Source organism: Macrobrachium nipponense, chromosome 38 (genome assembly GCF_015104395.2).
Source record: "Macrobrachium nipponense isolate FS-2020 chromosome 38, ASM1510439v2, whole genome shotgun sequence".
Classification (NCBI taxonomy): domain Eukaryota; kingdom Metazoa; phylum Arthropoda; class Malacostraca; order Decapoda; family Palaemonidae; genus Macrobrachium; species Macrobrachium nipponense.
In genome coordinates, this window is record NC_061098.1 from 21,744,567 (window position 1) to 21,768,413 (window position 23,847).

The 23,847-nt window shown below is 35.2% G+C and overlaps 2 protein-coding genes and 1 long non-coding RNA gene across 8 annotated transcripts in view; 2 read left to right on the forward strand and 1 right to left on the reverse strand.

Moving 5' to 3' along the window:
* The window catches only part of LOC135209700 (scavenger receptor class F member 2-like), a 901,938-nt gene extending 883,696 nt beyond the window's left edge, over nt 1–18,242 (forward strand). For 4 of the 6 annotated variants that reach the window (XM_064242462.1, XM_064242460.1, XM_064242461.1 and 1 more), the window contains one exon: nt 7,170–7,307. Coding sequence is in view for 2 of the 6 variants with exons in the window: in XM_064242465.1 (XP_064098535.1) it covers nt 7,237–7,378; nt 11,440–11,613; nt 12,769–12,940; nt 16,580–17,045 (954 nt within the window). In the remaining 4 variants the exon portion in view is untranslated. Of the gene's footprint in view, nt 1–7,169; nt 7,379–11,439; nt 11,614–12,768; nt 12,941–16,579 lie in introns of those variants that run through there. The other 2 variants (XM_064242465.1, XM_064242464.1) reach the window with 1 other exon arrangement.
* Nucleotides 12,947–15,926, forward strand: LOC135209701 (uncharacterized). The gene is made up of 2 exons (XR_010313403.1): nt 12,947–14,332; nt 14,634–15,926. It is a non-coding gene; the product is annotated as an uncharacterized LOC135209701 (long non-coding RNA).
* The window catches only part of LOC135209770 (girdin-like), a 127,544-nt gene continuing 121,926 nt past the window's right edge, over nt 18,230–23,847 (reverse strand). The window contains 1 exon segment of the mRNA XM_064242554.1: nt 18,230–19,857. Coding sequence (XP_064098624.1) covers nt 19,656–19,857 — 202 coding nt within the window. The 3' untranslated portion in view covers nt 18,230–19,655.

The window sequence follows — 23,847 nt, forward strand, 5'->3', positions numbered from 1 at the left end:
TGCGAAAACCAGTGCTGGTTAATGAGGAGAACGCAGAGAGGTAAAATGGAAGGTGATGGCAAAGTCTAAAGAGAGATGGCTGCTATAAATGGTAATGTGTCGGGAGTTGGGGGAGAGGGGGGGGGGGGGGAGTTCGGAGAGTATAAAGGCAAGTGGGCAGCTGGAGAAAGTCTTGCCCAATCTCTCTCTCTCTCTCTCTCTCTCTCTCTCTCTCTCTCTCTCTCTCTCTCATCGGATTACTAAGGTAAGCAGCTCTTCGCCTCGAAGATGGTCAATGAATATGTTCTAACGGAAATTATGTATGTTTTATGTATAAATAAAGGTAATGTCACGGAGGAAAATGAAAGACCGTGGCATTACCTTTATTTGTACATAGCATCATGTATATATTTCGTGAAAAAAAGTTATTCATGTGTGTATGTATATAATAAAGGTAATGTCACGGAGGAAAGTGAAAGACCGTGGCATTACCTTTATTTGTACCTAGCATCATGTTTTGTATATATTTCGTGAAAAAGTTATTCATGTGTGTATGTATGTATGTATACTGCATCATTCTTTACGTGGCTTTTAATGTTGCATTTGTTTTACAGTCTAAGAAGAAAATACTACGACTCGAATGATTCATAAATTTATGAAATTACCCCGTGGCATACTGTTCACGCATACGGCATAAAGTGACAGTATCAAGCGAATGCCGTACTTAGGCTGTTGGAAATTCTCCAGGCAAGCAATACGTGTTGCTTTTGCCGGGAGTGAGTGAAGTGGATGACAAAAACCAGTACTGTGAGGAGTTTTGGGTCATGAAAGGTGAGGGTTACGCCAGCCTATTAGAAGAGCCGACGGGGCCTTGAGAGAAAAAAAAAAGTCCTCCTCAGTCTGAGGAGAGGAGATGGTGGGAGGCAAGAAGGCGGGCCTGCTTAGACTATGTTTGAGAATGTACTTAATCTAAAGATACCTTCTGGCTTCTATTTCATAGGCTGATATACCATCTGCGTCTGTTACTGAAGGCTTGGTACCGTATTGTTAGGCAGCCAGATTCTTATGGTGATGAATTTTGGGGTACTGAGATTTAGACTTTGAAGTGACGTTTATTTTCTTTGCCTTTGGGCAAGCTTAGTAAGGGCCCTGGCGTAGTACCTCATATTTTCAACACTTTACGAGAGAGAGAGGAGAGAGAGAGAGAGAGAGAGAGAGAGAGAGTAGGCGAAGGGCAATAGAAAAAAAGATGTTCAGGTTACTCGATATTAAGAAGATGAATAGGCAAGAATTTTGCATCTTAAGTCGTAGTGAAGATGGGGAGGGTTGGGGGCCAGTAAGTGCAAAAGGGTGTAGCAGTCTCACTCCTGATATTCGGTCGTAAGCTGACAGCATAGCTTGTATTTTTAAGCGGTAAATAACTACATTTTAAGCCAAGGCTTGTATTTGCTATGAAATTATTTCACCTCAGACCAATTTACCTAGAAAAGAACTTTTTATTTCTTTGCCATTTTCAGCGATGCTTCAGTTCCAGATCTTACTTGAAGTAGAATGAAATGTAGAAATATTTTATCCGGAGACTGAAATAGAATTAGGTTTAAAATAATGCGAGCATTCATTATCTTGCAAGCCTGTTCAAAATGAATTGAGAACTTACGTAACTTCGGTTGTTCGGGAAATTCAAGGTATAATTCTTCTTCTGTGTAAACTCTTGAAGTAAAGACTGACGTGTTGTGGGGTGAGGCTGATTGTATTATTGTCTAGTTTATTTGTTTATTTATTTATTTATTTATTCATTAGTCAGACGGCTTTCGTATCCGTTCTCCTCGCCTGTGGAGATTTATGAGTTAACTTCTTGAGACATTCTTTCAGGAAATCCTAATTTTATAGATTAAAAATTCGTATTGTCCTGTTTAACGAGTGATATTTTATGGTCATGGGATTTTGCGTCTATGGATTCATTATATTACTTTTTTTCTTGGCAAATTCTTTTAAGGTAGAGGTTGTTGTTGTGAGCGGCCAATAATGGAAGTGAAGGTAATAAAACTGATTTTACGTAGTTGTTGAGGGCTAAGGTCTTATGTTTCTTTAACGTCGGACGTTTGAATTGATGCATCATACTATGAATGAATGACATACTATGAATGAATGGAAGTAAATGGAGGAGATCGGACACAAAAAGTAAATGGTTCGACGTATTGACCAGTGTGCCATCTTTTGAATGAATAAAGGAAAAAAAAATAAACACTGACTGTATGATAGAATCGCTATACTGTAAGAAGAGGCTAGATTACCAGTCCTGGCACCTGTGACAGCCGTGCGACCTTGGGATGGGGTATTCTATAGAGACCTTGACTCTTCCAGTCCTTAGGTAGGATTGGTCTGTTATGTGAAGCATCATCGTGTGGCCTTAGTTACTGGCTAAGCTGCGGCATCGAACTACGCTGGGCGTGACTTTTTTTTCTCTTTTATGTACGGATATCAAATAACATGCTTGAGAAGCTTGGTGGTGATTGGCGAATGATACCAGATTTTATCAGTTATATTCCTAGGAATGGCTTGATGGCTAAACGTGAAAGCTAATGGGAGGAAGAACCTGAGTTGAAAACTGATGAAGATTTGGGCCAAAGGAGGTGGCCTCTTAAGAGGGTACGGCTAAACTTACTCTGTGCGGCGGAGTTCAACAGCGAGTTTATTGTTGTTGCTAGCCCCCACTATCTCCCCCCCCCCCCTATTCCCCCAGCCTCCTCTCCGTCTCTCCCATCTCAACATCATCTTGCCTCCCTTCTCTCCATTCATCTCGTCTCTCCCTTTTTCCCCCGTATCTCTCAGTTCTCTCTTTTAAGTTTACGGGCGCGCACACTGTACACAGTACACCTTGTACCCGAACTTTGTATAGATGCTCGGACTCTTCATCATAGGATATTACTTTGACATTCCTTTGTTATATTATTTAGTTATGGCACGTCTTAGCAGGACACTTTGAATCTGTACCTACTGATCGATTACGGTGGTAGTATAGTATGCCTTAAGGAGTTGAGAATGCTAGATCCTTTGTGTACTACTGCGTTGTTACATAAAGAGGAAAGGATATCCAGGAGAATGTGCCTTCGCTAAGTTTGAATATGCAAAGAGCGGCTGCTCTTCCTCTTACTCTCAATTCATTTTAAAAATAAATTGGCAATATTAATTAGATACAGTTTGGAAGTATAGCTATCAGTTTATAGAGACCTTGACTCTTCCAGTCCTTAGGTAGGATTGGTCTGTTATGTGAAGCATCATCGTGTGCCTTAGTTACTGGCTAAGCTGCGGCATCGAACTACGCTGGGCGTGACTTTTTTTTTAGTACGGATATCAAATAACATGCTTGAGAAGCTTGGTGGTGATTGGCGAATGATACAGATTTTATCAGTTTCTATTCTTAGGAATGGCTTGATGGCTAAACGTGAAAGCTAATGGGAGGAAGAACCTGAGTTGAAAACTGATGAAGATTTGGGCCAAAGGAGGTGGCCTCTTAAGAGGGTACGGCTAAACTTACTCTGTGCGGCGGAGTTCAACAGCGAGTTTATTGTTGTTGCTAGCCCCCACTATCCCCCCCCCCCTCCCCCCTATTCCCCCAGCCTCCTCTCCGTCTCTCCCATCGCAACATCATCTTGCCTCCCTTCTCTCCATTCATCTCGTCTCTCCCTTTTTCCCCCGTATCTCTCAGTTCTCTCTTTTAAGTTTACGGGCGCGCACACTGTACACAGTACACCTTGTACCCGAACTTTGTATAGATGCTCGGACTCATCATCATGAATATTACTTTGACCTTCCTTTGTTATATTTTTTAGTTATGGCACGTCTTAGCAGGACACTTTGAATCTGTACCTACTGATCGATTACGGTGGTAGTATGCCTTAAGGAGTTGAGAATGCTAGATCCTTTGTGTACTACTGCGTTGTTACATAAAGAGGAAAGGATATCCAGGAGAATGTGCCTTCGCTAAGTTTGAATATGCAAAGAGCGGCTGCTCTTCCTCTTACTCTCAATTCATTTTAAAAATAAATTGGCAATATTAATTAGATACAGGTTTGGGAAGTATAGCTATCAGTTTATAAAAGTTTCTGATAAAGTAGTTAAGGTTAATAAAAATGGGCATTATAAATTAGTGAATTAATTATCAAAGGAGGCACGCAAAGACGTGTTTTGCGCTAATAGCTCCAATTCTATTGTTTATATATAAGAATAGATTATTGTGCATTAAGTGAATTGTCGATATTGGTTTTTAAGAATTAAGTTCTTGTATGATCTGAGGTCGATTTTTAACACCTGAGAACAGATTATGGCGCGAGTTATCGTTGGTAATTATTCTTTCTGATCATTCATGGAATCGCTAATCGTAGTTAAAGAAATGTATTCCTCTCTCTCTCTCTCTCTCTCTCTCTCTCTCTCTCTCTCTCTCTCTCTCTCTCTCTCTCTCTCTCTCCAGCAGAAGTGGTAGTAGCGGCGCTTTAGAATTCTGGGAGTCATTCAATTAGAAACGAACGGCCACCCTCAAGATTAAGGGAAGTCAACGAGAGCCTATTAACTTTGAGATCGCTTTATTTCATGTTCCTTCCCGAATTTGACGTCATGGAGCAACGTTGATAAGGCAGTGTTGGGTTCTCGTCTTTTCCGCCTTCTCGCCCCCCCTCGTTATACGATTCATTTCCATCCCTCATGCATGCCAAGATGTTTATCTAGTGGAGCGCTCTGGTACGTTAATGGATCCAAGATTCGGGCAAAGAGTGTTTGTCCTGTAGATTTCAAAGAGATGTTATCTTTGAGTGAGATATGGGCCAAGTAGTCCAGTGGATATTATGGCCTCCCCACCGTTAAAGGACGGGGGGGGGGATATAAAGACAATTTCCATTGTGTTTCTCATGTCCCGTCAGCGAATATGTACCTGGTAGTTAGTCGAGTGTAATATGTGTCAAGGTGGAAGAAGAGCTTGCAGCTGAAATAAAGGATGTTATTATTATTATTATTATTATTATTATTATTATTATTATTCTAAAATTTACCTCCTAAGGCTCCATATAAATACAACCAAGAAAAACTTAAATGTTTATGCAGGAGAATTTCAATTTCACTTACAATTTTTATGCATTCAGCTATTAAGCAGCACATGGCCCGTTAAGTATCGGATTCACTTCAGCTTGAGATTAACTTACACCACCCAAAGGGAGTCAAAATCATATCTATAATGACCAGGATTCAAACTTGTTCCTCGTTGGATTGACATTTAGGTAACAAGTGACATTATCGTACCAATATCATGGGGATATTTCTTGGTTAATATAATTTAATATAATTTATGTGTATGTATATATACGTGTATACATATATATATATATAGTATATATATATATATATATATATATATGTGTGTGTGTGTGTGTGTGTGTGTGTGTGTATGTGTGTGTATGTGTGTTCGTTGAAAAATAAAAATGATTGATGCTTATTGACATATGCAATGAATTCTGATAGGATTAGAGAATAGGTAGCGCAAGAAAGGTAGCAAGGTTTGCAAAAAAAAAAAAGTAAAAAAAAATAGATAAAAAAAAACTAAAATATGAAGAACTTAGAACCTATGGAAGCTAAGGTTGGTATTCGAGGGATCGTTGCCCTTCTCTCTCTCTCACAGACCGATCCGGTTTCCGCCTTATTCTCCAGACATGTCAAAATCTTCCTCTCTGTCGATGATGGTGCGGACGATGGCTGGAGAGGAGCAGCTGGAAGTCATAGTTGGCTACGCTTGAGGCGGTTACGGTCGCATCTTCCAAATGGAAAGGGCGACGAGAGGCTGGAGGCCGTTTATTATCCTTTTGTCAGAGTTCTTACATCAGACAATTAAAGGATGGGTATTTTCAAATGCTCAGACTCCCAGAAGTACCTCCGCGTTATTTGCGACGAGACAGCAGCCTATCTGTTCAGAGTTACGATGTTGGTTTGACCCCCCAGAGTTACGATGTTGGTTTTGACCCCCCCATTTATTGGGGGATCCAAGACCTGTGGGCATCCATCTTCCCCAGTATCTCGACGACTGGCTTGTTATGGCGTCTTCGGAGGCGAAGTTGCCACACGATCGGGATCGACTCATCTTGTTTTGTCACGACCTGGAGGTTGGGAACCGACAGAAAACCGACCTCCCCACCCAAGAGGGGACGAAGCACCCGAGAATGTGGATCGACACGTTGGCGGAGAGGAGGGTCTTATCTGTCTTACATATTGCTCGATTCGACAGACTCGGGAAGGTTATAGTGGGGTTTTTCTTGTCCCACAGAGAGAAACCAACTTGGCCTTAGCATTACAGAAGTGCGTCCTTCATGGGCGTTTCCACGTGGTTTGTTTCTTTGGTTGCTAAAGCAATACTTCCTGGACGCCGGCGGTCTTCTGACGCCTCTCGTTTCGTTTAACGTCAAATTGAGGGAGGGAGGATCTTTCGTGGTGGCTAGATGACGGAAACTTCCTTGTAGGAGTTTCGTTGAAATCCTGCAAGGAGTTGATTTTTTTCGTTAGTGGCACTGAAAGAAGGGTAGGGTGCAAACCTGAATAGCTGTATATATGCGAGAGCTTCTTATATTTATATACCACGGGACCATTTTGGTATAGTGGGAATATGAATATGTATATGTATGTAAGTTTGTATATGTATACAAAAATACATGCACATATGTTTGCATATATATAATATATATATATATATATATATATATTATATATTATATATACACATATATGAAGTTATAAATTATCGCTTTTGTAAGAAGAGTATGGGTTAATGACAAACTTTTTGATGATCCTACCCACAATTGTTTGATGAAATTCTTATAGGTAAAGCGAAGTACACGACTTATATTTTTTGTATTCAACAAAACCAACTGTTGTCTTTTGTCTTCGGGCTTAAAATATCATTGTATTTTGGTGAAATTCTTGTAAGATAGAGCGAAATACACGACTTATATTTTTTGTATTCAACAAAACCAACTGTTATCTTGTGGCACTGGGCTTAAAATATCATTGTATTTTGGTGAAATTCTTGTATGTAAAGCGAAGTACACGACTTGTATTTTTTGTATTCAACAAAAACCACTTTTTTTTTAATATGTGCTATTTAGACCACCAATTTCATAAAAAACGACAATTCACTCTGTCTTTTCTTTCAGGTCTCGGGGTTCTCCTCGCGGTCCTCCTTACTTGGGCGAGGAAGAAGCCAAATCATGTTGTGGGTTGATGGTGACCCAAGCCGTCAGCATCCGCTGGTTCATCATCATGATTGCTTTCGTGGGGCTCTGTTGCACCGTCGTGGGCACCGTCCTAGGGGCCGTCAAGACTTACAACTCGGAATATGTTACAATAACTTTGCTTATGATAGGTGAGTTTTCAGGGTGATTTTTTTTTTTTTTAAATGTCAGTTTTTTCCCGTCATATGAAAGGTATAATGAGCTTAATCAAGTCTGTCTTTAGCCTTTGCACTAAAAAAAAGTGAATGACAAACTCGCGTCTTACGTTGGAAATCATAGATTCAGAATTCAGAAGATACACTGAAAAAGTTTATTGTATACACTTGAGACTTTCATAAATTCGTAATAACCAAATCTGTAAAGGAGTTTGTCGACATTGGTACCAAACAACACCTCGTGCGGATACTAGTGGCAATTTTATCTGTAATACGTGTATTAGATTTAATAGTACGTCGTACCTTCGTGGGTTGCCACTTCCCACACGTTGCTATGGGAATAATTTCCCAGCCACCGTACTGCAATGTCATGGAAGGTAGTTCTCTAGTAACTTGATCTGATACAAATTTATAAGTATAATTATTTTGTATTCCATGTTCCGTTGAGATATCACGTCATTATATGCAAACCGACTGATTTTGTTGTTGAATAACAGAAAGTGAACAAAATACGCTAATCGATCTCAAGGTATGAATGGGAGGATTTCTTTCTTTTTTGCTACAGAATAGCTCACGTTTTCCAGTCTTTGTCTCGAGTTCCGGCACCAACGCCTGCCACATCCTTCCTGTCGCTCAGTAATGACTCCTTTTCATACACACAGTCTCGCATCCAGTGAGAAACGATAGATATACCACTGTAAAGGGTGAAGCATTGTGGTGTTATCCATTTGTTCGATACTTTAGTCATAAATAAAGCCTCGCACCAATCAAGATACACTGAAAGGTGTGCTCTGGATCTTGATACAAATATTACTGCCGCTGCTATTACTAATGTATTACAGTACTGTCATTGCTGCAAAACTGCAGTATTTGATAGCAATGAAATTTGTATCACGAAAATGTTGAATGTTACATTTTTGAAGGTATGGGTATTATGAAATTCTATATGGTAATTTAAAAATTTTTACGGTATTATTCTATCCTTTATTTCCCTTCTGCCAATTTTCATACCACCACCTGACAAAAATTGGAGGGGAAAAACGAATAGAAAGGATATTTGAATAAGAGCATTATCAAGGAGAATATCCCAGCTTTATTCCCATCGATATATTCGGCTTTGCTTTTGGCGCTTTCTCCAATTTTGACTTCATTTTTTGGGTATCCAATCGGGTCAGATTTTGCAGCTTCGCCTTTTGCTGATTTGAGATTTATAACGCTGGGTGACCATTTCAGCATCCGGTGGCTTTCCAGCCCTCCGTAATTGGCCCATAAAAGTGGACTTATTATAATATTTTGTCTTCGTGGTATTGGGTTTTTTATATATCCTATATGTATGTATGGTAGAAGCATATCGCCAAGCATGGATATATATATATATATATATATATATATATATATATATATATATATATATATTATATATATATATATATATATTACTTATACACTGTGTGTGTAAGTGCTATAAATCCGAGTCCACTATTGTATTGTACGTTGAGGCAACTCGGTTTTGTTTGACATAAAAATGCACCAATTTTCGAGTTGACAACGGCAGTAATTGAGTGGGTTTTTTTTTTAAGACTTAATGTGTATCCATACAGTTCTTGTACGATCATTTTGAAATTATGAACATTGGTAATTGTTAACAAAATGACCTGTTTTTGAGAAGTTACTAAGAGGTCATTGCCATATTTACTTGGACGCTTGTATGTCCCAGTGTTCTGTTTCGCAAGGCACTTGTAATGCAACGCAAATGACTTGTGTATTGTTTAATGACGTCAGACGCAGAGGACTGCGGTGCTGTGACAGGAATACAAGTGTTATGTATTGCCTAATTGCATCGTACTGTAATCGCAAGGATTCATGAAATATTTACGATGCCATGCGTTGGTGAATATAAATGACATTTACTATTCTCTTTGTGACATTACAGAATTGATCATTGCCTAACAGGACATCGTGGATGATTCTCGCCATTATGTGGTTTTCAGAAAATCAGGAGCACTTAGTCTAGCACGAGTGCTACCTCTCTCTCTCTCTCTCTCTCTCTCTCTCTCTCTCTCTCTCTCTCTCTCTCTCTCTCTCTCTCTCTCTCTCTCTCTCTCTCTCTCACACACACACACAGTGTGTTGTGTGTGTATGAGGAAAGTTTCGTAACTATTTTTTTTTTCATGTATAAACAGACCAACTTTATGCGTTTGCGATAAACGGGGATTTTCTTTTATTAATCAGTAACATCCTCTTTCTGAAAGTGGTGATGTGAATGAGAGAGCCACCTTTCGTGAGAGGTAGTAAGCAGGAAGTAAGTTATCAGCGCCTTATCCTTGTTACCGTAGGACTCGTCCAGTGTCATATTTCTCTTTTATGCGATATATATATATATATATATATATATATATATATATATTATATATATATATATATATATATATATATATATATATATAGTGTGTGTGTGTGTGTGTATAAAATTGTATATTTAATTTCTCCCGTCATGCATTATTCGGCAACTGAAGTTGGATAATTAGGTACCAACTCAGGAGAGAGAGAGAGAGAGAGAGCACATATTCTTTGCGTGTATTCACTGGGTTTTAACCTCGAATGCACTCGAGGCGTAATTGGATCACTGATGTCATGTCGGTTTCCACAGGAGAACTGGCGACTTCCTTGATTTGCTTTCGGTCATTTTCCCATGGTTGGTTGTGGTTAGATGATAATTGAGATCTTCCTTTTAAAAATTCGTGAACTGCATTAATGACTACTGGCCACTGGCCAGTTGGTGTGTAGGCTGTCTTTTTCCAAACGCTGGAGGATGGCTAAGAGAGAGAGAGAGAGAGAAAAGCAAGGCTTCGATGGATGGCTTTGGTGATAAATACATTTTTAGTCGTTAATGCATCTCAGAGAATGACGTTACCCTATAAAAGCTAAACGGTCATAAATTTACCACATTTGTGTGTTTTGCTTTAGAAATGGAAATTACTGGCTGCTCTATGAGCAAGAGCCCGTGTTGGCATAAGGTTCAGCCAAATCTAAAACCACAACAAAAGGGTGTAATGATGATGTAGAAAAAAAAAAGGGGGACAACTCACTCCGGTACATTGGACTTGAGACTACGTCACGCCTATCGTACTTGTTTCCGTTAGCACAAACCATCAACACCGGATGTGGCCAGTTGGTAGACGTTATTGCTGCTGCACACATCCACCACCACCCGCACTATTATGCTCCATCTCGACCTCGTCCATTCCTGCCTGCCTGCCCCGGGCTTCCACGCATGCCATTGCTCTTTGGTTGTTTGCTTATATTTCTTGAGATAAAAATATTAATCGTTATCGGTTTTGAATCATCAATATTCTATATTTTATTAGTCCACCCCTTTATACTACCTGTCTACTATATATATATATATATATATATATATATATATATATATATATATATATATATATATATATATATATATATATATATATATATATTATATATATATATATATATATATATATATATATATATATATATATATATATATTATATATTATGTGTGTGTGTACACATACTGCATATGTTTATACACAGTAGTAGTTGTTGTTGAAAAATCATTAACCAAATTTTTGCTACTAAGAATGATTTTTTGAGCGAAAACAATGTTCTGTTATACATATCCACATGGCCAGGTGCCCCCCTCAAATCTGCCAGTCTAAATTAAGTTCTTACATTATTTCTCCATTTAGTTGATATCAATGCTTGTTTGGATAAGATACTGATAACTCAGACTTTGTTTTTAAATATGCCCACTTCTGATTTGTATTTGTATGGAAACTCGGTGATGTCCTGTGTTGTACTGTATTTTACAAGTTTCATTCAGCATATTGCTGTATTTTTATGAATTTGATTCCCCTGCATAATGCAAGATCCATTTTTAATAGTATTTTTTTCAGGAGGATACTGTTGTTGGGGTCCATAAACAATATTTGAACTATATTAGTCTTCATGTATCATTAACAAGTGTAATGTATTATTCACTGTGTTTACAGGGGTTGGTATAGTTTTAATCACTGTGTCTGGAGTAGCGTGGCACCTGACATCGCGAGATGCCCCATGTAGGGTTATGTTAGGTCTGGCACCCCATGACTCTGTTCGTGGAGAACCTAGACGTTTCATGGCCCGTATGGCTCCTGCATTTGGGCGACCACATCATCCTTACGCTGGTAAGCTTTATTCATTTACTACTTGACATTTCAGGTTCTACTATTAAAATTAGAATGTATGCTGATTCTACTGATACTGTAATAATAAAACTCCAGAAACTGTATAGGAAATTATTACTATGGAATATTTGTGTGTATAAATAAGATATGTAGTGTATAGGTTGAATTTGAGTGAGTAATCGGCCCCCAAGCGAGAGGACTGAAGAAATGCATAAAATGAGGGAAAGAGAATATGAGGTTAACATCAGAGTATCTGGCCTTGTATACTAAAAATTGGTAATAGTTTGCTATGTGAATAGTCTCTCTGACTGAAATAAAATAAGCTGCTGAAGAGCATATGTACCAGGCCATGTGGAGTGGGAGTTGCATAATTAAAAACCCAAACTAGTTCATGATACACGGAAATGGTAACCATTGATCTTAAATTAATAAATAATAAATTGGAAAAGATTTCATTACACCAGTGATAATCATACGAAAAGCACAGTAAGTGGGTTATGTAGAGCAGTCAAGATTGTTCATAATTAGGAAAGTTATGTTACTGTTAATAGTAATTGAAAATACAAATATGTGGTTAATTAAAGCAAACAGAAATTTGTGTTTGACCCATTTACTTGTGTGGTACATTAATTGTGTTTATGGAGACTTAATTTTTTATCAATCATTGTTTATGAACATTAACATTAGTATTGAAAACACGAGCCGTAACTGATGCATGTAGACTTAGAATTGGAATGGGTAGAAGTTTAAAGTTGATTTTGAAATGCACATGACCTATGCTACAGAATGTACATTATAAATATGTAGCTTGTAAATGTTTTATAGAAATAAAATAAAAAGTATAAAATTATAAAATTAGTAAAAAAGTAAAATGCTGTAGTCTGATTATTTATATATATATATATATATATATATATATATATATATATATATATATATATAGTGTATATATAATTTGTTTGAATTTATATACGTTTATAGTATAACCAATAAACTGTTGTAGTATATTGCATAGATTTCTTGCTGATGCTACATACAGAATGCAGTTTTTGTTTTTATGAATTAGGTTAACTTGAATTCCTGTGTTTGCTTGCTTATAGATACCAGTTTACAGCCAAAAATGAAAGACTTCTAACTTCTTTTATTTTTTTACAGCTATGATGTACCCAGAGTTTCAGTACCGACCCCCACCTCCCAGTTACCAAGCTTCGATGCAGGAATATCGATTAAGACTACTTTTGTTGGATCGACACCATTCTCATTCAGCCCATCCACAAGCTCCATCTCCTCCACCTACTTACCGATCTGGAGGCCCTAATTTAAGAGGGTTTGTATTTTGTTCTAAGTAAAGGATTTATATATGTCAATATGTTAGATTCTTTTTTCTTATACGTATATGCTTGGTGGATTATGTTAATAACACATTTATGAGCAGCAGGCTTGTGAGAGATTATGTCCAAATTATTGACCTTTATATGCAACTGTGAACGGATGTAATTTTTAATGATGTAGTGTCAGTTTAGGATTAGAAGTCAATACTTCTTGATTTCACTTTTGTTCATCCATCATTTAATTTTCCTGTGTTATATGATGTTCTGGGTGTTATTCACTTACACTAAAATCACTTGTCTTGTGATTATTTTAGTTGTAATTTTGTCAAGAGTGCGTAATGAAGATGCTAAAAACATTATCTCCTTAAATATCCAGTGGGATTTTGTATGGATATATTGTCTTGCACAGTATATGCACAATAGTTGATACTAAAGATTTTGTATGACTTTCTGGTATCCTGTTGCATTGCTTTATATATTTTATTTTTCATAAATTCTCCCTGAGCTCTTTGACCAGAGTTGCGCAACTTTTTCAACTTGAAACTGTTCCAATTTTTACCTGTAGTTAAAATCAAACCCTTTAGACATCCCTATAAGTCTAGAAGTATAAGGTAATTACTGTATAATGATTTGAGTAAGCATGATTCCCAAACAAAATTAAATCATGGATTTTTAAAGGCAGAATTAGTCTCATACTGAAGGAACTGGAGAACATTTTAGATCGGTGCATAATTGCTATGATAATCAGATTTTGAGACTACTGAATCACAATTCATAAGACTTGGCCAAGGATTTGCTGGTAATTAAAGTGAAAATTGAAGTAAGATAAGTAATTATGTTAGACCAGTAGTTAGGAACAAGCTGAAGGAATGGAGGGAAAATAAAACCAGAGAGCATCACAGCTTGTGCCAAAAAGACATTGCAAGCAAACAATCTTAAGCATTGTTTACACTGTTCTATGAAAGGTTTTACAAGTAACAGTTACTTGAAACCACACTTATAACGCATTACACTAGGTTACCACATAGAAATTTGACCTTAATGCAGTTTTACTTTTCCCTTTAGAGGGTTAGTGCCATCAGTTCATCTCATACAGTTCACTGTAGGCATTACTTAAGGTTCTTTGCAGCATCCCTATGGCCCCTAGCTGCAATCCCTTTCATTCCTTGTACCGTGCCTCATTTTTTTCATTGTCCTTTCCACCTCTTCTAACAATGTTTGATATTGTCACTGCAACGTTTTCATTCTGTTCCATCTTTTAAACCTCGCTCTCAGTTTTCCTATCAGCACTGAATGACTTCATAGGTCCCAGTGCTTGGCTGCTTGGCCTTTGGCCTAAAGTGTTTATTCTTCTATTTTCTTCATGCACTTTTACTTGTGACTGATAAGTCCCTCGTTGGCCGAGTGGATTTCGCACTCGACTACCGATCCGGTGGTCCGAAGTTCGATCCTCGGCACGGCCAACGTGGAACCAGAGGAATTTATTTCTGGTGATAGAAATTCATTCCTCGATACAATGTGGTTCGGATCCCACAATAAGCTGTAGGTCCCGTTGCTAGGTAACCAATTGGTTCCTAGCTACGTAAAAATATCTAATCCTTCGGGCCAGCCCTAGGAGAGCTGTTAATCAGCTCAGTGGTCTGGTAAAACTAAGATATACTTAATATTATTATTACTTGTGACTGATAGGATACTCTCCTTTTCTTTAGAAGTGCAACACTTAGCTGCTACTCCTTTTAATAACCTCTCAATACTGACTTCACTCTCCAGTATGTTCTCAGGAGATAACAGAATGTTTTATCTTCTCCATGAGTTCCATTATCTTTGTAAAGGCCTCCCCTTCCTCTGCAACATGGTGTTCTCATTCCCCCCTCTGCCCTATTCATTCAGTATTCGTTGGAAATCTATTACCTCATGTATTTTATAGTTCTGAGCATTGGATTTGACACTATCTGTTACACTGGGTAATATATTTACCCCTAAACTTCTTTTGCAACATCTGAATGATGGTTTTCCTGACTAATATTTTGGTGTGTCCTTTGAGTCATCATAAGCTAGTTTGCTTACATTGATTTTTAGTCATCTTTCACTTTTAGTTGTATGCTCTTTTCTGCATTTCTGCAACTTTTTTTATATTCTGATTCAAGTGATAAAATTTTTTTCATTGGCTCTCAGCAGTTCCCAGAAGTCTCTCTTTTATCATTTCTTTGTAGCTTCATCTATGGCTAAGATATGAGTTAAAGTTCATAGTGCTCGTCCTTGATGTGACACCTGCAGTTACTTAAACTTCTAACACTCCTGCCTCTTCTCTGTCAAATGTCTTCTCAATATTGGTAATTATTTTATTCCTCTGTGATTTATATGTATTGTTTTCCTTTTATATTATTATTATCATACAGAACCACAGTTTTCTGGTCTCGTCTTTTGTCATTATTGATGGATTAAGGGCTTTGCCACTTATCTTCCCAAGGCTTGTCAGAACTTCAAGTACATTATATTTCCTTCTTTAATGCCAGCATCCTCCAGTTTGTATCTCCATATTAAAAAAAACTTAAATACTTCCATCGTTCCAATTCTCCCTCCTGTTAACAATAAATTTATCCATTTTCAACTCCTCTCTCGCACTTAATTTTTCATCATCTATTTGCTACTCTTGAAAATTTTCTTCTTCCCCCCTGCTGTGTTCAAAATCCAGTTCCATGACCCGCAAATAATCCTCTACAACCTTTAGCCTTCCATCTTATCTTCTTTCTGTATACCTGTCTGTCCTTTCCTCTGCTGCCATCTTGTCTCAATCTCTGTATTGTTATACTATTGCATTTTATCTGCAGTTTCAACATTTTGCTGCTATAGCCATGGGGCACTGTTTGTACTTTCTTTTTAACTGTTTGTTTTTCATTATTTTGACTAATGTCACTGTCAGTCTTAAGAACAGCAAGGTAGGCATTGACTCATATTCAGCATTTTACCCAACACCTTGCCTTTTTTTGGGGTGATTAACTTTAGCTGTGCTCTGGCAAAATTCCAGAACCACTACTTTTTCCAGGTTTCTTTCTCCAAAGTTGTATCCTCTCCTTTTTATCCCAAAATCATCATAGTCACTTCATACTGGAGAATTCATTGAATGTGGCACATGTCACTGCATTTTTAATGATTCATGGCATATTTGCTTTTCTGATGGTTAGACTACTTGCAGAAATGGCATACTATTGCATTAATGTCTTTCATAAGATTTTTTTTCAATAATTTACTACCTGCTAAATAATGTAGAGGAAAGCAATATGATGTTGTAAACTTTAAAGCAGAAAAATTGTTACTTAAAACTTATAAACAACACTGAAAGGGCATGTTAATTAAACTAAGAATTGGTCACTCAGCGATTGATTCTGTTAGGTCCCTTCCATATGGGCGAGCTTTGCTCAATGTGACATCAGAAGCAGATACAGCGGGAAAATTTCTGACCTTAACCGCTTCTGATGTCACATCGAATAGTTCATCAAGCCTTGACCGTGTGGACAAGGCTTAGAGGTACTACTGTAGTACTCTGTTTTGCTATTTGTTTTTAAGCATGGTAAAGATCACGTCATATTTATGTTACTCTCTATGAACTTTTACTTATTTGTCCATTTTTGCAGGTTGACTGTGAATACTTTGGGTCGAGAAAGCAATTATAGTCAGCCACCCAGTTATCGGTCAAGAGAAGGCTCAGTGTCTCACAATCCGGATGCCGTACCTTCTTCACATCCCGGAGGATCCATTGCACCTGCACACTCTAGAGATCCTTCATGCTTATCATATCTTTCCCATGAATCCATATACTCAACGGGGGCACCTCCTTCACAGGAGGGGTCATTAAGAGCAGGACAGTTAGTGGACAGAGATAAAGTTGCAGTTGTTGAAGATTCTGCTTTGCCACCAGCAAAGAAAGATAGTCGAAGGGATGACAATACGGTTACCATTGTACAGACAACTGATTCATCACAAGTTATTGGCTCAGATGCAGTAGTAGTTACTGTGTCTGGTTCAAATTCAAATTATGTCAGTGTTCCACCACAGAACCCCGCAAATGATGCTGAAATATCCGTCCTTGCCCACCTTTGACCCCACAGTTAACTTTCCAACAATACCTAAAGTGTAAAATTGTACAGCTTTCACGTATCAATATATTTTAAATGAAAAAGTATATAAATATATATAAACTGTATTTTCTTATGGTTTAAATGCATGCCTAATTGCAAGAAACTGTGCTGTTGAACAAATTATACCTATTTTATAATTAAAAATCTGGAGATGGTATTGTTTATAAAAATACAAAAATAAAATAAGATTTTAAGTGATTGTAGTAGGCAGGTGGAAAATCATGATGTAGGCATGCACATTTAGTTGATGTCATGTAATATCAATTATTTTTTAAAAAGAGTGCAGTTGCCATAGTCAGAGGTTGTTAACATTGTATATAGATAGCTCTGAAAGTATTCCTACGAGACCAGCCAACCTCCAATGTACTTGTTATTCAAGTACTAAGTTTTTAGTCATGTCTAACTTATCTGACATATTTAAGAAATGCATGTAAGAGTTGTAAATAATCATTATCGGCATTTATATATAAATATATACATAACATTCTGTTAAATGTAAAGTGACCAAAAATAGTCATATAGATTAGATTATATTGCCAGTGTTCTTCCTGTGGTGTAGTAGTGGCAAGTGGGTATCTACATCAATTTAAGTGTTTTTCCTTCTAATTTCTTAAATTAACCTAGAGGTTCATATAATAAATTATTAACTTTTAAAATGTGAAGGAAATCCACTTTCTCTTTGGTGTGGATGATATTCTCACATGTCTTCTACTACAGTGCTCTTGTGTCTTGCTGGGTGCTGTAGCAGAATAATTTCATCTGCGAAGATTGTGAGAAAGTTTAAAAAGTATGGTAAATATTTTTTTATAGTAAAGATACAAACAATATTGAAGTTCCTCAGCAGTATTGCAGAGCACTTCTGCAAATGAAAGTACTATGTAATAAATGAATTTTCAATTCAGACACGTAGGGGAAAACTATTTTCAAAATCCTTGGAGCTTACAAACTTCTAGCAAAAGCCCTTTTGAAAATTACATAAAAAATTAGAGACCTTTTTGGTTACAGTTGCAGTTCCTGTATAGCAAGTATTCTCAAGCAATTCTTCTTGGAACACTTTATTTTCCATTTGTTGTATTATGATGTAATATTTCTGGGCATAGTTGTAATAAATGTCCTGTATATATTTTGTATATCTAAATAAAAAACTTTACATTCATAATTTTATTTATTTCATGCTGTCCTGTAATTTTGATACATTTTGTAAGTGTATTTAAGCAGAAGAGGATTTTTGCTCAGAGCCAAAATGATTAAAAAGTGGCAGTTTCTATGAAGAATTTTGATGCTGCAATGGGATGAGTTAAACTTACAATCCATTCTTATTCACAAAAATGTTTTACAACCATGTGTAAATTGAAAGTATTTTTTCACCATTATAAATGAAACATCATCTAATTTTTTTTATCCACATTACACATCAATACCTCTATATGACTAGTATAATTTTATGGACTAATACAATCATGAAGTTCAGAATACAGTTTCAGGTATATTAAGACAACTTCAATTATAATCAGTAGTAGATAAACAGCTTGACATGCTATACTTTGGTAAACATTACCACTAAGCAACCACTGGTAACACTACAATACACCAAATTAAAATTATCAATGCCACAGTTTCTCTAGTTTCTTCCAGTGATTTCAGTGAGTGTAAATTAGTTAACCTCCAATTATCAGATAAAAGTATTTTCAAGCTGGATATGGCTAAAAGGTTAATTTTAAATGTTGAAAATAAAAAAAAATTAAAAAATTCTCAAACAAGCACTATTCCGATGGTGTTGACTTCATTCTATAGTTAAACTGACAGTACTATCCATCACAGTAAATCACTCATTACCAACAGTAACTTTCAAATGTGAAAAAGAATTGGAGTAGGTTAAATGCCTCAAAATCAAGTACCCACAGGACATTCACAAATGACTATTTTTCATATAATTATATGAATGAGGTGATGATAACCTGAAAATAATGAATACCATATGAAATGAAAAATTATAAACATTTACACAAAACACCTCATTTGGATTTCTCTACAACGGTATAGAAAAATCAAAATTGTGTAAATTGTATGCGTATAAAAAATTATAATGATACAGAAGGCTAGTAAATCATATTTACAATGAACTTGTGCCTTTCCAAAATATGTACAACTAAATTACAAAGCACTAGTGCACACATTCAAAGAGAATTCAGCATTAGGTTGCATTCCTAACCTGACACATTTGATAATCTCAGGTTACGAGATCTGATAGCATAAAACTATGGGCAAGGTCACCTACTTTATTCATTTCTACCATACGGTTTTAATACTAAAAGTACCTTTTAAAACAAGGTTTAAAAACTTATCCATCACCTAACAGTGAACACGTTCAGGTAACAATTTTTTTTCATTCTTGGGGATTAAGATAATCTAATATTACACTGGCCCTAGACTGAATTCTAAAAAAACAAATTTTTTGTACAATTAAATATGGAATTTTTTGGCCACAGATTTAAATAAAAATATTTACAAGTTACTGTAAATGTTAATTACTTCCAAGTGACCCTCCCATGTAATTTTAACAGCAAATAAATCACACGCATCCATACTCATACCAAACTGAGTTGTCTACTATATCTTTCCCAGACTTTAAAGGAGCGTCTTCATTAACAGGTGGTTTTGGTGGTGGTTTGGGTGGCTTAGGATCTTGAACATCAGATGGAGAGTGACTAGAATTTATTGAATCTTGAACAATGGTAGAGCCACGTCGAGATCTTGGGGGAACTTGGGGGGCACTGTAATAATGAGGAAATTACAATTACATACTGAATTCCTATCTGTGGAAATGTATAACATTCATATCTATCTCTACAGCATTCATAATATAAATGTTGGTGTAAAAAAAAGTTGGCATTTACATTTGAAAAGATGCCTGTAAGATACTTCATTAATGCCTTTTACATAAAAAAAAACTTTCTGACTTAATTTTGACTATCCCACTTGACCTACAGAATGAAATCAAGTGCTGTTCATAGAGTAAATTGGCAAGCTATTTATTGTGCAATACATAGCAGCACTTATTCTATTAAGCTATCATAGTACATAAGTATAAGACTTAATCATTACTTAAATTTGGAAACAGGAAAGCCAACTTGCTTGCTGATTTTCCTTATTTTGATATTTGAGTGGAATTCTTTCATTAGTTCAGTTATTTCATTATTATTGTTGTTCTGAAACACCTTACCCAACCACTGAGTCATTCCTAGACTTACTGATTTGACTTGAAGAATACTGTTACTGTATGTTTAATGAATAGATCCAACCTGAAGGAGCATAATAATAAATGAAAGACAAATATGAAGAAGGAAGGTACCAAGGGGAGAGAATTTAGTAGTAGAAAGTAATTCAGCTGCCAACCAAAGGAGCTCAGAAAAACAATTAATGATGCCTACAGCATGACAGATAAGGTTAAGCGAGATACAATGGTCATTCATAAAGTTCTCAGCTTTGCCCAGACCAACAGAAATTCTACAATACAGATATAAACTTTAAAAGTCATCAAGTGCAAGCAAAATTTCTCAAAATGGATTAAAAATTCCTTTATGTGTTGAATAACTATCTACAATAAATTATGATCTCCAAGAAAATCATGAAGAAATAATAAACCTTAAAAAATGGGCTGCTGAATTCAAGCAGGATAGGGACTGCACAGATAAACCCAGTCAGGATACCTAAAAACATCAAATAGCAGCAAATTGGGTTAACATTCACTGTAAGGTGTTTTTGATGACAGACATCTGACTGTCCAACATAGATTAAGTCAAGGACAATAGTGCTGGCTAATTACTGACAAATTGGGATAAGCAATCTGTCTGCAAGACGGGTACCATGAACACAGACCAGGAAACTTGATTTATTACAAGATTCTGGGGGTGCTATCATAAACTATAGTAAATGCATATAATAACGAAGACACAGGTACACCAACTTCTCTTATTATTTTAATATTCTTAACTGTTTATATTAATCAAATGGGTAAAACAGACTTACATGAAAATCATGCAGAGGTACCAAGTGATGTTACCTTGAAAAACACTTTAAATGGTATCAAAACTTTCAACTTCCCTTTGAGACCTACTTGTCTTGTATTCCATTTATTGCCTTTGATCTCTATTCACCTAACAGATCAATCACAACTCCAGTTTTCACCTTTTTTAACAGTAAATCCTTTAAGCCAGCTCTACTATTAGCAGATCTAGAAATCTTTTTTTTGTGAGGGGGACTTAGGATTATATATAATATCTTATATATATATTAATATATATTTACAATACTATATATACTATCATATATATATATATATATTATATATATATATTATAATATAATAGCTGGATAATAATATATATAATAATTATAATTAATATTATTATATATAAATATTACATAATTATATATAATATTATAATAATATATAAAATATAATAATATATATATATATATATTATAATATATATTAATATATATAAATATATGTATATATATTATATATATATATATATACTATTATAATTAATATATATATATATAGATATATATATATATATATATATATATATATGTGAGTTATATATATATATATATATATATATTAATATATTATATATATATATATATATATTATATGTGAATATAGATCTATCTGTGATATATATATTATATGTTATATAAATACTATATCTCTATATCTATATATATATATATAATATATATATATATATGGTGTTGATATATTATTATTTATTATATATATATATAATATATATTATATATATATATATATATATATATATGTGATATATATTTATATATGGGATATATCTATATATATATAATTATTATCTATATATATATAATTATATAATATTGATATATATAATATTTTACTTATAATATATAAAATACTATTATATTATATAATATATATATATAATTATATGTGTTGAATTATATATATATGTGTTTTCTATATATAATATAATAATATAATTATATATATGTAATATATATATATATATTATATAATTGTGATCTATATATATATATATATATATATATATATATGCGTGTGTGTGAGTATATATATATATATATATATATATATATATATATATAAATATATATATATGTGTGTGTAATATGTACACACATACAGAACATATCTCTCAATATTTATGTGTATGCACTCACATATATACACACACTAGTAGTAGTTAGGTAGGTTAGGTATATCTTAGTTTTACCAGACCACTGAGCTGATTAACAGCTCTCCTAGGGCTGGCCCAAAGGATTAGACATTTTTACGTGGCTAGGAACCAATTGGTCACATAGCAATGGAACCTATTGCTTATTGTGAGATCCGAACCACACTATATCGAGAAACTAATTTCTATCACCAGAAATAAATTCCTCTGATTCCGCGTTGGCCAAGACGGGAATCGAAATTTGGACCACCGGATTGGCAGCTGAGTGTGAAAACCACTCGTCCAGCTAGGAACTACTAGTAGTAGTTGTTATTTTTTTTCTGTACAGTTGTTTTTGTTGAAATAACCATTACGCACATTTTTGCTACTAATAATGATTTATTGAAATAAACAATGCTCTATTAATCATATCCATGGGGAGGGGGAGGCACATATTCAGCTGACCTCTCCCCCTTTAAATCTGCCATTATTATTTCTCAACACAACTGTCAATCAAATTGTCTATTCTGTAAAGATTACAAGCCAAAATTGGCCATAAAAACTAATCAACGAGTACAGTCAGTCCCCGCCTTACAATGGGTCCAGCTTACGATGTTCCAAGGTTACGATGCTTTTCAAATATATTCATCAAAATTATTTCCCGGTTTATGATGCATGCTTTGGGGTTACAACACCAATCTGACAGAAGAAATATAGCACCATAACAGCAGAATAATTTTTTTTTAATGAAAAACTCAATAATAATGCAGTTTTTCAATATATAACTAAAGCATTCAAAGTAAGGTGTTCTTAAGTTTTTGACAATTTTTTGGCAAATGGGATCTTCTATTCTGCTTACAACTGAATTGCTTTAGCTAATTAAGAGGCTTAATCACACTTCTGGTAATGTACTTGATCTAGTTCCATAAAATGTTTTTGTCCAAGTTGAGGTCACTGTCTAAGATAAATAGAACCTCTAACAGCAATGTACACTTCAATCAATCACTATTGTCAAGGCAGCATACCAAAAAAAGATGTAGCTAGTAGTTTTGTGTATATTGGGAAAATATATTTTCATTATACAGTATCTATAAAATATTTTCTGTCACCGTTGCAGCCATTGCCTCTGATAAAATGAACTTCTAACAAGCAATGGCCATCTTGTTAATCAGTATTTTCAAAATGCCACAACAGAAAAATATATAGCTGTTAGTCTTATGTCAAACTTAGAATAGATTATGATACCACTATAAACCAAGCCTCCAACTACAAACATATTGAGTTACAAACAAAAATTCTAGCTAATTCCATTCCAATAAGAACTGTCAAAATTTAGCACAGTACCTCTATTCTTAAGGGAACAACTGGCCCAAAAGCTGGACTACAGTAAGACTAAATGTAAATTCTAATGCCTGTAGATTATAGTTATCATATACAGAAAAAAAATACATGCATAACCATCATACTTTATTATACAGATGATAACTCATTATCATCTTAGTTTAGTGACAATGACAATGACAAAGTAAAAGAACCGTTGTT